Source organism: Coenobita brevimanus, chromosome 23, assembly GCF_032717465.1.
Source record: "Coenobita brevimanus isolate Jiangsu-jjx chromosome 23, ASM3271746v2, whole genome shotgun sequence".
In the NCBI taxonomy this organism is placed as follows: Eukaryota; Metazoa; Arthropoda; class Malacostraca; order Decapoda; family Coenobitidae; genus Coenobita; species Coenobita brevimanus.
This window is the reverse complement of record NC_136976.1, coordinates 51,310,443-51,325,015: the sequence shown is the minus strand read 5'-3', so window position 1 is coordinate 51,325,015 and position 14,573 is coordinate 51,310,443. Positions and strand designations below refer to the sequence as shown.

At 40.7% G+C, this 14,573-nt stretch overlaps 1 protein-coding gene across 1 annotated transcript in view; it reads right to left on the bottom strand.

Moving 5' to 3' along the window:
• LOC145392855 (L-threonine ammonia-lyase-like) overlaps nucleotides 1-14,573 on the bottom strand; it is a 148,536-nt gene that overhangs the window by 102,484 nt on the left and 31,479 nt on the right. Inside the window, exon 2 of the mRNA XM_080267140.1 lies at nucleotides 6,211-6,329. Coding sequence (XP_080123266.1) covers nucleotides 6,211-6,329 — 119 coding nt within the window. The remainder of the gene's footprint in view (nucleotides 1-6,210; nucleotides 6,330-14,573) is intronic.

Sequence of the window (14,573 nt, the reverse complement as noted above, 5' to 3'; positions counted from 1 at the left end):
ACATGACAGTATTGTGATACCAACTCTAATGTATGGAAGTGAAGCTTTGACCTTGTTGGAGGGACAGAAGTGAAGAGTGAGAGCTGTGGAAATTAATGAGTTATTTGAGATGAGCCTGTGGAGTTACATGGAGAGACAGACTAAGAAGTCAGGAAGTGAGGGATCATTGTGGTGTGGATGTGGATGTGATAGGAAGTGTTAGGAGAAACACACTGAGGTGGTTTGGTCATATGGAGAGGATGGAGAATGAAAGACTAACGAGGAGAGTGTATGTGTGTGAGGTGGAGGGGGGAAGAGGGAGGGGGAGGCCAAGGATGAGATGGAGGGATGGACTGGAGAAGTATATGAGAGAAAGGGGTGTGGGCTGGGAGCAGGGCAGTGAAATGGTGGGGGACAGGGCGACATGGAGGCGATTTGTTGCCTGTTTGTGGCCAGTGGCCACCCTTTACAGGATTAAGGCATCTGGCAATAGATAGATAGACAGAATAATGATAAATAAAAGTAAGTATGCTAATTTATTTAAATATCTCAATATTTTACAGTTATTCCCACAAATATATGCAAGTGGTTTGTGCTTGCGCTTAGCGACACTGCGCAAGCTAAATATTGGATTGCGCACTTGCGCAAATTACGAATAATAGAAAATAATAATAAATAAAAGCAAGTAAGAAAGTATGATACAGTATTTTATTTAAATATCTCAATATTTTACAGTAATTCCCACAAATATAAGCAAATGGTTTGCGCTTGCACTTTGCGACATTAGGCAAGCTAAATATTTGTCAGATTGCGCACTTGTGCTTGAGCAAGGTAGTGAGGAGCAGACTGTACCACCAGTCAAACAGGGCAGTACTCCCGAGGTTGATGGCAAGCTGGTGATAGGGAGAGCTGGAGCTCCCATTTCACCAGCCCTCAGGACTTGATCCTGACCATTTCCCTTTGCTGAACATTTTCAGTGCATTCATTTACACAGAGAGTAGGCCAGCATGCTCTCATAATACCTCTACCTTCAACCGTCTACACCACATTACATGCACATAACATATCACACCTTCTGTTCACTGTCTTTAGTAATGGCCGCTGCAATGTTACTATCAAATGAGGTGGTACCTCAGATTGCCACCACCAGCAGGGTAGGGCTGGCGGCACAGGGTCCTCCCGGTCGCCATCAAGCGACTGTGCCGGCAGCAACTGTTGCTATTTCCGGGAATGCTCGTCAGTGAAGAAGTGAAAGTGCTGCCTTATTCTTCACCAACATCCATGGCCTTACCACAAATTTAAACTCAGTTAATTTTTTCCTTCAGTCCATATCCCCTTTGGCCCTTTTCCTCACAGAACCACAAATCTCACCCACTACTGATATATCTCCATTTTGTTTTCCCGGTTACCATCTCCTTACAAACTTCCATTACAAGGGCGGCACCTGTTCTTATATCAAATCCCAATATGCAGTTGACACTATTTTAAACTTCATTTCATCCAGTTTTGATTACTCATTATAAAAACTAAATTGTCAAAATATTACCAAATATATTTGTGTAGTTTATCGCTCCCACAATGCTTCTTCAGAACCCAGTGTATCTGATCCCATATCCACTCAGTTGAATAACCTTAACCTTGCCTTTAGCACCAAAATTACCATTTTCGGTGATTTTAACATACATAACATTGAATGGTTATTGCATTCTGCCAGGACTGACGACGTTGGCCTAGAGTGCGAAAATCGTTTAATCTCACACAGCTGGTAATGCAACCAACCAGAATACCTGATAATTCTGACCAAAATGCCCATCTCTTGGATTTATTCTTGACAAATAATCCAGATCAATACAGGATAGAGGTACTATCACCACTTGGATCCTCTGACCACAATCTCATCAAAGCCTCTTTAATTAACCCTCCCACACCTCCCCATTCTGAACCTGTCAGGGTGACCTCATGGCACTTTGATAGGGCAAACTGGGTTGGATTTAGAAATTATCTTGCTGACATTCCATGGCAGTCTTTCTTCTCTAGTGATCCCAATTCTACCCAGTCCCACATTTGCGACTTAATACTAGCTGGTATGGATTTATTCATACCTTAATACTAGCTGGTATGGATTTATTCATACCAAGTCAACAGTTCACTATAGATCGAACTCTCCAAAATGGTTTGATGGCAACTGTGCCAGAGCAACAGCCCAAAAGTCATTAGCATATAACTCTTCCTTAAAATAAAAAACATCTGAAACACTCTCCCAATTTTTAAAATTTGCTAAAAATCATGCAAAAGCTGTATTAAATCTATCTAAACCAAACTTTCTTCAAAAGCAAGCATCAGAACTACTTAGCAACCCTAATGACAATAGAATATTCTGGTCAACTCTTAATTCTTTCAATAATAACTTTAACAAGTCATCTTCCATTCCCCCACTAAATCCTTCAGATGGCAACATTACAAATGACCTATATGGGAAAGCAGATATCTTTGCCGGTACATTTGCCAGAAACTCTACCATAGACGATACCAGCCAGAATGTCCCAGTACTAGAACTTGACTCTCCCAAAATTGCTCCACTTAAAATACAGACAAGATACGTAAAACTGATCCTAGACAATTTACCCACCAACAAAGCTCCAGGCCCAGATGGAATTCCGCCAATTGTTTTGAAAAAGTGTTCCCCTGAACTTGCCTCTGTTCTAGCTAAATTATTCATACTATGCATACATATTTCTTTATTCCTAAATTCATGGAAAGAAGCCAATATTCACCCAATTCCGAAGAAAGGAAGTTCGTCTAACCCCTCTGATTACAGACCAATAGCTGTCACATCTTCTCTTGGTAAGGTATTTGAAACTTTAATTAACAAGCACATTGTTAAACATCTTGAATCCAACAACGTAATTAGTGATAGACAATATGGTTTTCACCACGAAAGATCCACCATTGACATACTCAATCTCCTACCTCATACCATCCATCAATCAATTGATCTACATGGAGAAACTCATGCAGTAGCTCTTGATATTTCTAAAGCTTTCAACAGAGTATGGCACCGTTCCCTGCTGTCCAAACTCCCTTGCTATGGACTAACGTCTTTTGTTCCTTTGATTTCTTCATATCTTAGTGACAGGAAAATAAGAGTAAAAGTAAATGATGCATATTCCAATTTCCACTCAATTAACGCTGGCGTGCCACAGGGATCAGTTCTGGCGCCAACCCTATCCCTGGTTCATATTAATTATCTCTTATCTGTCACCCACAATCCCATCCACTCATTCGCAGATGACTCAACACTACATAGTTCATTCACACTCAGACATCCATTTACAAAGTCTAATATCTCTACCTCCCAACTCAGTACAGTCATCTCCATAAATCAAGACCTATCTACGATCAGTGAATGGGGACAAAACAACCTTGTCTCTTTTATTGCTAGTAAAACTAAATATATACAATTTACTAATATTACCTGCAGTGCTACTATTATTCCCATCTCCAAAAGTATTGAAATTCTTGGTGTCTCACTTATCAATGCCATCAGCTGGACCTTTCATGTTAGATCACTTGCTAAAACCGCCACAAGGAAACTTGGATTATTGTACAGAGTCCGTAACTTCTTCGCTGATGAGCAGTTAGCTATAATTTATAAGAGTCATGTGCACTCTCAGCTTGAATATTGCTCACCCTTGTGGAATGGATGTGGAGAGGTTGCATTAAAACAACTTGACAAAATTCAGAACAAAGCTGTAAGAATTATTAACAACCCTGCCATTAAAAATAAACTACCTCCCCTGCAAGTAAGAAGGAATGTTGCCTCCCTTGCATTATTTTACAGATATTTTTTTGGCAAATGCTCAGACGAAGTTGCGTCCATGGTGCCACCTCTCCATGCCTTCCCTCGTGCTACACGGGCATCTGGTAGCACTCATGACTGGAATGTAACTCAGCCACACTGCAAAACTTCTGCCTATCAGAATTCTTTCATTCCCCGAACTGCATCTCTCTTGAACTAGCTTCCCCAGAGTTGTTTCCCTCCAAATTTTAACCCACAGCTGTTCAAGTCTAACTGTTACAGATATTTTATGAACAGAGGACACCAGTAATCTGGTGTATGGATTATTTTTTTTATTCATTTGTTTTTCCTTCCTCTGTTCTGTTTAAAAAAAAAAGAAAAGAAAAAAAAAGAACTGTGGATTGCACATCGCGCTTGCGCAAGGTCCTTCTTTGTTTGCGCTGCCCACCACTGCTCCTGCATACCATACACCTCTACATATCACCACTTTGGTGCTAACACCCACTGTCCATATTGAATACATACTAGGGCTGTCTCATACAGGACTGGTGTATTGGTATTGGTGAGGGTATTTTTACAATATGTCGGTGGGTATTCTGGTAGATCAATAAAGTCTGATTTTATGAAATTCAAATTCTTAAACTGTTCCCTGCCCCAGCACAGATTTGAACCCGGGTCCGGTAGGACTGCAGGCCACCTCTATACTGATTGAGCCACTGCCTCCCCCAGTAAGGCTGGGAATGAAAACATGACAAACTTTCAGTTACCCCAATTCTCTCTGTAATGACAGCCAATCAGCTGAATGACCAGAAATTCAGGCACACTTCAACTGCAAGGTTCTGATGAATTTATTATAGTTCATAATTAAGGACAATGCTCATTAGTAGATGCTTTCTTCTAGAGTATCAAGTTAAACTAATTTTGTACACCCAACAAAAATGGGCATTGTAATTGAGAGGTGTAATTGTGAGGTGCTTTATTATGTGCAGGGAAAAAAAAAATCAATAATATTAATTTGCTATTACTTATTATCTCTATCCAATTTCCAACATGTAGAAAGGGTAAAGATACTAAGCTCACAGTTCTTTAACATCAGTGGAGTCATGAATATGTGGAGAATGGAAGTCCTAGGAATAATCCTCCTTCCTACATCAATACAGAGAGATTTCCAATCCCTAACTCCCATCCATTTACTGTAATCACCTCTTATAACACAAAGGTATTATGTGAGTAATTTTCTGTCTCCTCATCTCCAGGACCAAGCTTGATTTACACCAATTATGAAAATAATATGGCAACAGTCTCAAAGGCCAGGAACTCCTAGAAGTAAAAGCCATACTGAAACACTGAAAAAACATCACCCAGGTCTTATTCCACAAAGTCTGTAACCAAAGATAACTTTTTGGTTTACTACAGTTCATTCTCATCTGTTTTGGTGGGTCCTAAGAATCTTTTTATTATCACTATTTCTATCTACCTATCTATAGCCAGACACCATAATCCCATAAGGGATGGACATTTGACTTTGTGTTAGTTGTTTTAAGGGGAGGGGCACTAACCCTCTGCCAACCCACTTGCTGACATGGGAACACATATGGTTGGTTATATGGTTACCACCCAGCTTTGTAGATGGTTTCCTGTTTTACAGAAACCATCTGGCTTGTCACTCAATGTAAAGCCACCTGAAAAGGAAAGAAGAGTAATAAAAAATGACAGAAAAGATGGGAGAAATAAGAAGAGGGGAGGGCAGACACAGAAAAAGAACGATAAAGGTGAAGGAAGAAGTAGGCAATACTACATCAAGTGAGTGGATGATGATCGTCACCACCCACTGTATTTCTGCATGTGGCTAATTGTGTTCTATATCATCATCAAAACTCCATAAACAGATAAATATAGAATAATAAAGTGTACCACAAAGAATAAACTGCTGTGGTAGAGGTGTTAATAAGCTTCTTAACTCCACAAGAATAAAATTCTGAATGTTGAGCACCTTGAGTCAGGATGACATTGTTCAGTTTATTTTTGCTACCACCAGACTGTGTTATTCAACTTGGGAAAGGCCTCTTGTACTCGTAATGAGGGAGTTTACTAAGATTGCATTTAACCCCTCTATTTCAAAACATCTATCACAAGCTAAATAAAACTGTGAAGAGAAAACAAAATCTCAGATCCCAACAGTTTAAGGTGATGGTATAGGACAGTAACAATCAGTTGTTTTTAACTGAAGGACCTGAGCCACTACCATAACTTAAGTACCATGTAATGGCTGCATGTAAATGCCCCTTAATTGTGATGTACATGTGAGTATTCTTGCTTACTAGTCAAATCAACCCTTCAATCTGACTACATCTGGCCATCACCTAAGCTATAGGGAGTTAGGGATCTATGTCAAGTTATAACAAATATGCAACAGTGGTGATGATACTAACACAGGCAAGGCCATGGTTGCCAGTGGATGCAGTGAAGACAGAGACACGCTGTTCTGACACGTCTAGGGTCTTGTTGAATGCACCCCGAACCTTGAACGACCCCGTCACCTGCTCGTTCTCTGTCAATGTTAGTAACACTTTCAGAACCATAGAAATCTTAGCCTCTTCAGTACCACTAAACCTTTCATTACATTCTACTAGAATATTATTTTATTTAGCTTAGTAAAAACCTCTCATTGCAAAGTGGTTAGAAACAATTGCCTTTGATGGACATTACAGTACAGTACCTGTACTGTGTTTCTAATCACTTCTCTGCAAGAAGTTTCCCTTAAGCTATTAAAAATTAATAAAAAGAAAAAAAATCTGGTTTGAGAAATAACGAACATACAAAGATGTCATCATACTGACATGCTCTCAAACACACACTGAAATGTTTCTATTACAGTGAACTCTCAATTATCCTGCGTAATTCAGCCAACCCCTACACCGGATATTGCAGAATGCCAGTTATTGCATAGTACCCCCCTCCATCGGCTCAACATCCAGCACTGAGCTGGATAATGTGTTACTATCCGTCTTGAGTCTGTACTGTACCTTAAAAACTTTCCAATGAGTAAAAGATGAAAACTACGCATAAAATACAATACAGTACTGATACAGTACAATACAATTCTAGTTAGCCACTAAGCTTGGGGAATTTACGTTCCACATTACTTTTTTTTCCCAGGCATCTGATGTTTACTCTTACACATAGGTTATATCACTGCGGTACATACAGTACAATACCACTAGTATTCAGGGACACACAGACAATTCCATTTAAAACAAGACTTCCTCTTAAACACACCCCATAGACACAACACACATGACTGCAGGGTCTTGCAGTAGTGCAAAACGCACATGGTAAGTTCATTTTGCTAAATATTATTTATTATTTTATTCATAAAACACGGAAAAGTAAACTAAAGAAATAAGTCTTGAGCATTTATTGGTGAACTGATGATTTCGAAATAAGTGTTGTCAAAAATAATTTGAAGGTGATATATACTAATGTTGATGGTTTCATATCGACAAGGATCGAAATTAATGATTTCTTGAGAGAACATGAACCTGATGTCATGTGCTTTGTAGAGACCAAATTAAGAGAAGATATTGATGTTCATTTGGGAGATGGTAAATACAAACTGTGGAGAAAAGACAGAAAAGAAAAAAAGGGAGGAGGAGTGATGACAGCAGTGAAGAACAACATAAATGTAGATACTGTGGAAATGGGAGAAAGCAGGGCTGAAGTGATATATATGAAATTAGAAACTGGAGAGAATGTTAAGAGAGATATGGCGGTAGTGTATGTTCCCCCAAAGACGAGAGCATGGAAGGATGACGAATACCATGAGATGTTGTCAGATATGGCTAGCTACTTGCAAAAAAATAATTGAGAAAAGCAATAATATAATTTTGGTGGGTGACTTTAATTGTAAAGAGGTGAACTGGGAGGAATGGTACTCGGGAGGCGGCGAGGATTTATGGGGCACTATGTTATTAAATATAATAATGAATAATGTGATGACGCAGTGGGTCAAAGAAGAGACACGGTTTCGAGGTGAGGACACACCAGCAAGGTTAGATTTACTGTTCACCAAAGAACCCGATGTAATAGAATCATTGGAATATCTCTGTCCTTTGGGAAAAAGTGATCACGTGGTCACTGAGTTCCAGATGTTAATAGGAAACGTCGAGCCAAGAGACGAGCTTCATAGACAGGGAAGATACAACTTTGGCAAAGCAAATTTTACAGGATTGAGAAACTTTTTTGAAAATGCGGATTGGAGAAAATTCAGAGAAACAAGAGAGATACAGAGGAAGTGGGATATCTTTCTAGACCTCTATAATTTGGGAGTGGAAAAATTTGTACCAAGAGTAAGAGGGAAAGAAAACAGGAAAAAGGAGTGGTTTAATAGAAGGTGTATGATAGCCAAAAAAGAGAGAGATAAGGTGTGGAACAATTGGAGAAAGAGAGGTAACGACAGAACAAAGGAAGAATATAAAAGAACAAGAAACGAATACACAAGAATACGTAGGGAAGAAGAAAGGAATTTTGAAAAAGGTATAATTGACAAATGCAAGGATGAACCCAAACTGTTTTATAGATTTGTTAATGGCAAACTGAAACAAAAGGAAGGAATCACCAAGCTGAAAGTAGATGGAGAGGTCTTTAAGGATGCGGCAATGCAAGCAGAAATAATGAACAAACGTTTCCAGTCAGTTTTCACTAAAGAAAAGGAGCTTGTGGAAGGAGAGGGAGTGATTAGAAATGTTCCGGTGATGAAAGATATAAAAGTGGAGGTGCAGGAAGTGTATAAATTACTGGAAACTCAAGATGCAAGGAAAGCCCCAGGACCTGATGGAATTTCTAATTGGGTACTGAAGGAATGCAGAGAACAACTGGCGGATAAAATTCACAGCTTAATTGTATGCTCACTGGAAGAGGGGAAAGTGCCAAAAGAATGGAAGAGGGCAAATGTGGTACCAATTTACAAGGGAGGAAACAGGGAAGAACCCCTGAATTATAGACCAGTGTCTCTAACCAGCATGGTCGCAAAATTGTGTGAGAGAATCCTGAAAGACAGATGGATAAAATATCTGGAAGAGATGAATATTTTGGCTGAATGTCAGTTTGGATTCAGAAGTGGAAGGTCATGTGTTTCTAACTTGTTGAGCTTTTACTCAAGAGAGATTGATGTGGTACAGGAGAGAGATGGTTGGGTGGATTGTGTGTACTTAGACTTAGAGAAGGCCTTTGACAAGGTACCTCATAAGAGACTAATGTGGAAACTAGAATATATAGGAGGACTAAAGGGGAAACTTCTGGAATGGATGAGAGACTTTTTGAGAGACAGACAAATGAGGACAGTAATAAAGGAAAAGATGTCTGGATGGAGGGAAGTAACAAGTGGAGTCCCTCAAGGCTCAGTGTTGGCGCCAGTAATGTTCCTGATTTACGTAAATGATATGGTAGATGGAGTGAACAGTTATGCGAGTCTGTTTGCTGATGATGTAAAGATCTTGAGGAAGATAGAGGTTGAGGAGGATTGTAAAATACTGCAGGAGGATTTGGATAGGATACACAATTGGAGCCGGATGTGGGAAATGAAATTTAATGTAAAGAAATGTAAAATATTGGAAATGGGTAAAAGTACCAGGAGACCATCACTGAATTATTTTTTGGGTAATGAATTAATCACAAAAAAGAGAGAAGAGAAAGATTTGGGAGTGCTGGTCCAAGATAGTTTGTCACCAGAAAAGCACATTAACAAGATAGTTGGAGAGACTTATAAACTCTTGACTAACATAAGAGTAGCATTTCATTATATGGATGAGGAAATGATGAAAAAATTTATAGTAGCCATGATCCGCCCCAGGTTAGAATATGCAGCGGTAGTGTGGTCCCCACACAAAAAGAAAGATATAAACAAGATTGAGAGAATACAAAGAACAGCAACCAAGATGGTCCCCAGTCTGACAGACCTGTCATACAGAGAGAGGCTGGAAAAACTGGATTTGCCTTCATTAGAGGAAAGGAGAAAGAGGGGAGACATGATTGCGGTGTTCAGGACCATGGTGGGAGTAGATAAAATTGACAAAGAAGATCTGTTTGTATGGGATAAGAGAGCAACAAGAGGACATGGAATGAAATTGAAAAAGTCAAGCTGCTTGAAGGATATCAAGAAATATAGCTTTCCTTACAGAAGTATAGACTTATGGAATAGCCTGGACAAAGAGATCGTCCAGTCTAAAAACTTAAACGAGTTTAAAGTTAAATTCGACTTATTGAGAAACAGCGACGGAAACCCACGAGCATAGTACATTCCGTGTATATCACAATTAGGTATATTCTTAAATATTTGGAACGACTTAGACAAAGAGGTGGTGCATGAGAAAAACATTCATGTGTGTAAGGTAGACTTGATAAATGTGGATATGGAGACAGGACAACACAAGCATTGCTCAATTCCTGTATACTACAAATAGGTAAATACAAATAGGTAAATACACAAGAATTATCATGACTCCCTTGCTCAAAGATGTGTATATGGTAGTGGCCTGCCAATTTATTCCTCAACTGACCGTCCTCACTCCACCCCTCACTTGCCACTCAGCTGTTTCACAAATAACTGAGTATGTAAGTAATCTCTCATTTATCCAGACGTGCAGTATCCGGACCTGTTCATTATCCTGATACAGGACCCTGGCTTTATTAAGCCATTATCCGAAATGACTTGCTATTACCCACACGTAAAAGCCCCCGAGAACTTTGGCTGGCTAGCAGACATGTTCAAACATTTGGTATGGTGGCCACTGGGCTTGAGCTGTGAATGGGAAACAAGCTGTAACTCACAACTAGAGCTAAAATGTCCGTCTGCCCCTGTACTGAATGGTCAAAGTCGCCCGCTGGTCTGATCACTCCCACCGAATCTCCAGCACCTAAGTAATATGACTGTAACCCACCAGCGGTGTCAAAACATCTGTGCACATCCCCATCGAATGTCCAAAATCGCACAGCCACCAGGCTAAGTCTATCCCAACTGCCACCACACACTGAAAACAGACCACAAGCCACGAGTACATGTTCAGAGACAGCGGCTGTCTGCCTCTCGACCGAACGTCCAAAGTCGCCAGGTCACTGGGAGTTTTGTTTCCGAATGGCCACCACGCGTTTAACACCACAAGCCCCGAGTAAATGTACGGTAAATGCGCCCGTCTGCCTTTTGACAGAAGGGTGAAAATCCTCCCCACTGCCTCACTTCTTCCCCCCTCCCATTCTTCCTCCACTCCCTCCTGCCTCCCCCCTCACTCCCTCCCCTCCTTTGCACTGATAGCACTGACTTGTGGGTTTTTAAATTTTTTTGTGATTTATTCATATACTATTGGTCATATCGAAATTCCAAAGTCTGTCTATCTATCTATTGCCAGACGCCTTAATCCCATATGGAGTGGCCACAAACAAATTACCTCCATGTTGCCCTGGCCTCCACCATTTCACTGCCCTGCTCCCAGCTCACACACCCCTCTCTCATATACCTCTCCACTCCATCCCTCCATCTCATCCTCAGCCTTCCCCTCCCTCTTCCCCCCTCCACCTCACTCACATACTCTCCTCGTCAGTCTCTCACTCTCCATCCTCCTCTCCACATGGCCAAACCACCTCTATGTGTTTCTCCTAACATCTCCTATCACATCCACATCCACACCACAACGCTCCTTAACTTCCTCATTTGTCAATCTGTCGTTCCATGTGACTCTACATTCTCCTCTCAAATAACTCATTTTCACTGCTCTCACTCTTGACTTCTGTCCCTCCAACAAGGTCCACGCTTCACTTCCATACGATAGAGGTGGTATCACAATACTGTCATGTAGTAACTTTTTCACTTCCATGCTCATTTTAACATCCTGTGTCTCAAAAGTTTCGAGTCTATTCTTAACAGAAAAATTTTAAAGCATCTTTCCTATCACAACCTTCTTTCTGATCGTCAGTATGGGTTCCGTCAGGGACGTTCTACTGGTGATCTTCTCACCTATCTTTCAGACTCCTGGTCATCCTCCTTTCGGGACTTCGGCGAAAGCTTTGCCAGTGCACTTGACATCTCAAAGGCTTTCGATCGAGTCTGGAATAAATCTTTAATTTCCAACCTGCCCTCTTATGGTTTCTATCCTTCTATCTGTACCTTCATCTCTAGCTTCCTTTTCGGTCATTCCATAGCTGCTGCTGTAGACGGCCATCGTTCTTCTCCTAGATCTATCAACAGTGGTGTTCCTCAGGGTTCTGTCCTATCACAAACTCTCTTCCCTTTATTCATCAATGATCTAAGCTGTAAATCTAACCCTATCCACTCATACACTGATGATTCCACTCTTCACCTTTCCATTCGGTTTCCGCAACGTCCACCTCAGCAGTTACTTCAACAAACAAGGGATAAAGCTATGGCACACCTGATGTCTGACTTGGCTCATATCACTGACTGGGGTAAAAATATAATGTTTCATAATATCCAGCTCAATCCTGCATATCCTTAAATATTGTTTGGGGTTTCATTCACTCAGGACTTATCTTGGAAAGATCATATTGCATCTCTTGTAAAATTTGCTTCCAAGAGATTAGGTGTGCTAAGCCGACTCAGTGCCTTCTTTAAATCTGCACAGTTGTTGACTTTATACACAGGTTTTATTCACCCCTGTTCAGACTACAACTCCTATGTGTGGGGAGGCTCCCCACAATCAGCTCTTCTCAATAGGGTGGAGTCAAAGGCTTTTCATCTCATTAACTCTCCTCCTCTTACTGGCTCCCTTCCCCTGTCTCTTTGCCACACTGCTGCCTCTTTATCTCTTTTCTATCGCTGCTTCAATGGTCACTGCTCCTCTGAACTGTCTGCTTGCATCCTTCCACCTCTACGACAGGTGCGTAGCACCCATCTAGCAACAAATTCTCATCCCTTTTCTCTCCAACTCTCTAATGCAAGAGTTAACCATTACTCCCAGTCCTTCATTTGTGCAACAGGTCAACTCTAGAACTGTCTCCCTCTGTTTGCATTTCCTACTTCCTATTATCTCCAGTCTTTCAAACGCAGTGTGTCCAGGAATCTTGAAATGAACGGATCATGAATTTGGCTCTCTTTTGTATTATTTTTGTTTTTTCCTTGAAGGAACTGTTTTGTGGGCTTAGCCTTTGGTTCTTTCTTCCTCACATAAAAAAAAAAAAAAATAAAAAAAACTTCCCTGCTTCTTATCACTGCTTTCAAGGAACCAGCAACCTTTCTTCCCTGCTGTACCCTTTCAAGCACTTCATCCTCCAAACCTCCATCCTTACTTATCACACTAACCAAATACTTAAATGCACTTACATTTTCCATTTCCTCCTCATTCAAGCTCACTGTACAGTCACTGACTTCACTTCTCTCGAATACCATAACTTTACTCTTCCCTACATTCACCTTTAGATTCCATTTCTTACACACTCTCCCAAACTCATCCACTAAGCCTTGAGGCTCCCCTTCGTCTTCACTTAACAACACAGTATCATCTGCAAACAACAGTACAGGGAGTTTCCAAACACTGCCCTCTCTCATTAGGGCCACTCCAACATCCACTGCCCTACCTTGTATCTCTTTTATTACCCCATCCATATACAGACTGAACAACCATGGAGACATGACACATCCCTGTTTCAATCCAATCTTCAAGTAGAAAAACTCACTCAGTTCACTATTCACACAGACTGCAGCCTTAGCACTCTCATACATACTCTTCACAGCATTCAACAACTTCCCATCTACTCCACATATTCTTAATACTTTCCACAATCCTTGTCTATCCACCCTGTCATATGCTTTCTCCAAATCCATGAAGGCCACATACAACTTCTTTTCCTTCTCTAGAAACTTTTCCACTAAAGATCTAAGAATGAATATCTGATTTACACAACCTCTTCCCTTCCTAAAACCTCACTGTTCTTCTCCAACTAAATCCTCTGTTATTTCTCTAACTCTGTCAATAAGTATCCTACCATATACTTTTCCTATTACACTATTAAGACAAATGCCCCTATGATTACCACACACTTCTTTTTCTCCTTTCCTTTGTACAGGAGAACAATTATACCCGACTTCCAATCCTCTGGGACTCTACCTTCCTCCCAGGCCAATCTGCACAACTTCCACATCCATTCTATTACTATCTCTCCCTTATGCTTCAGCATTTCACCACACACTCCATCAATTCCTGGGACTGACCCAATTTTGACTTTCTTCATCGCTTCCACAACTTCCATCCTACTGATTTCTTCCTCTCTTCTCACATCCCTCCTTCTCCCAGCCATTCTCCAGCCACTTATATGCGGATTTCTGTCATTCTCTATGTTCAACAATTCCTTAAAGTGTCTTCTCCATCTGCTCACTTTTTCTCCCTTCTCCACTAGTAACCTACCATATTTATCTTTCACTCCCCAACTAACTTCACTGCCAGCCTGTCTAACTCTACCTCTTTCTAGAACATTTTCTTACATTCCCTCACCTTTACACTCAAATTCCTTCCAAATTCCTCATCCATTCTCTTCTTACTCTCTCTTACTAATCTTTTCACCTCTCTCTTCCTCTCTACATATAACTCCCTCTTCTGTCTCTCAACTTCTTCCATGCCCCTGTTTCTCATCCACGCATTATATGCATTCTTCTTTTGTGCCACAGCTTGTCTCACCTCTTCATTCCACCATGCAGTTTCTTGCACCCCTTTCGTCTTCTCTTCACCCCACACACCACCTCACATGCTGCACAGATTTCTTCTGTGAATATCTTGCATGCACATTCCAT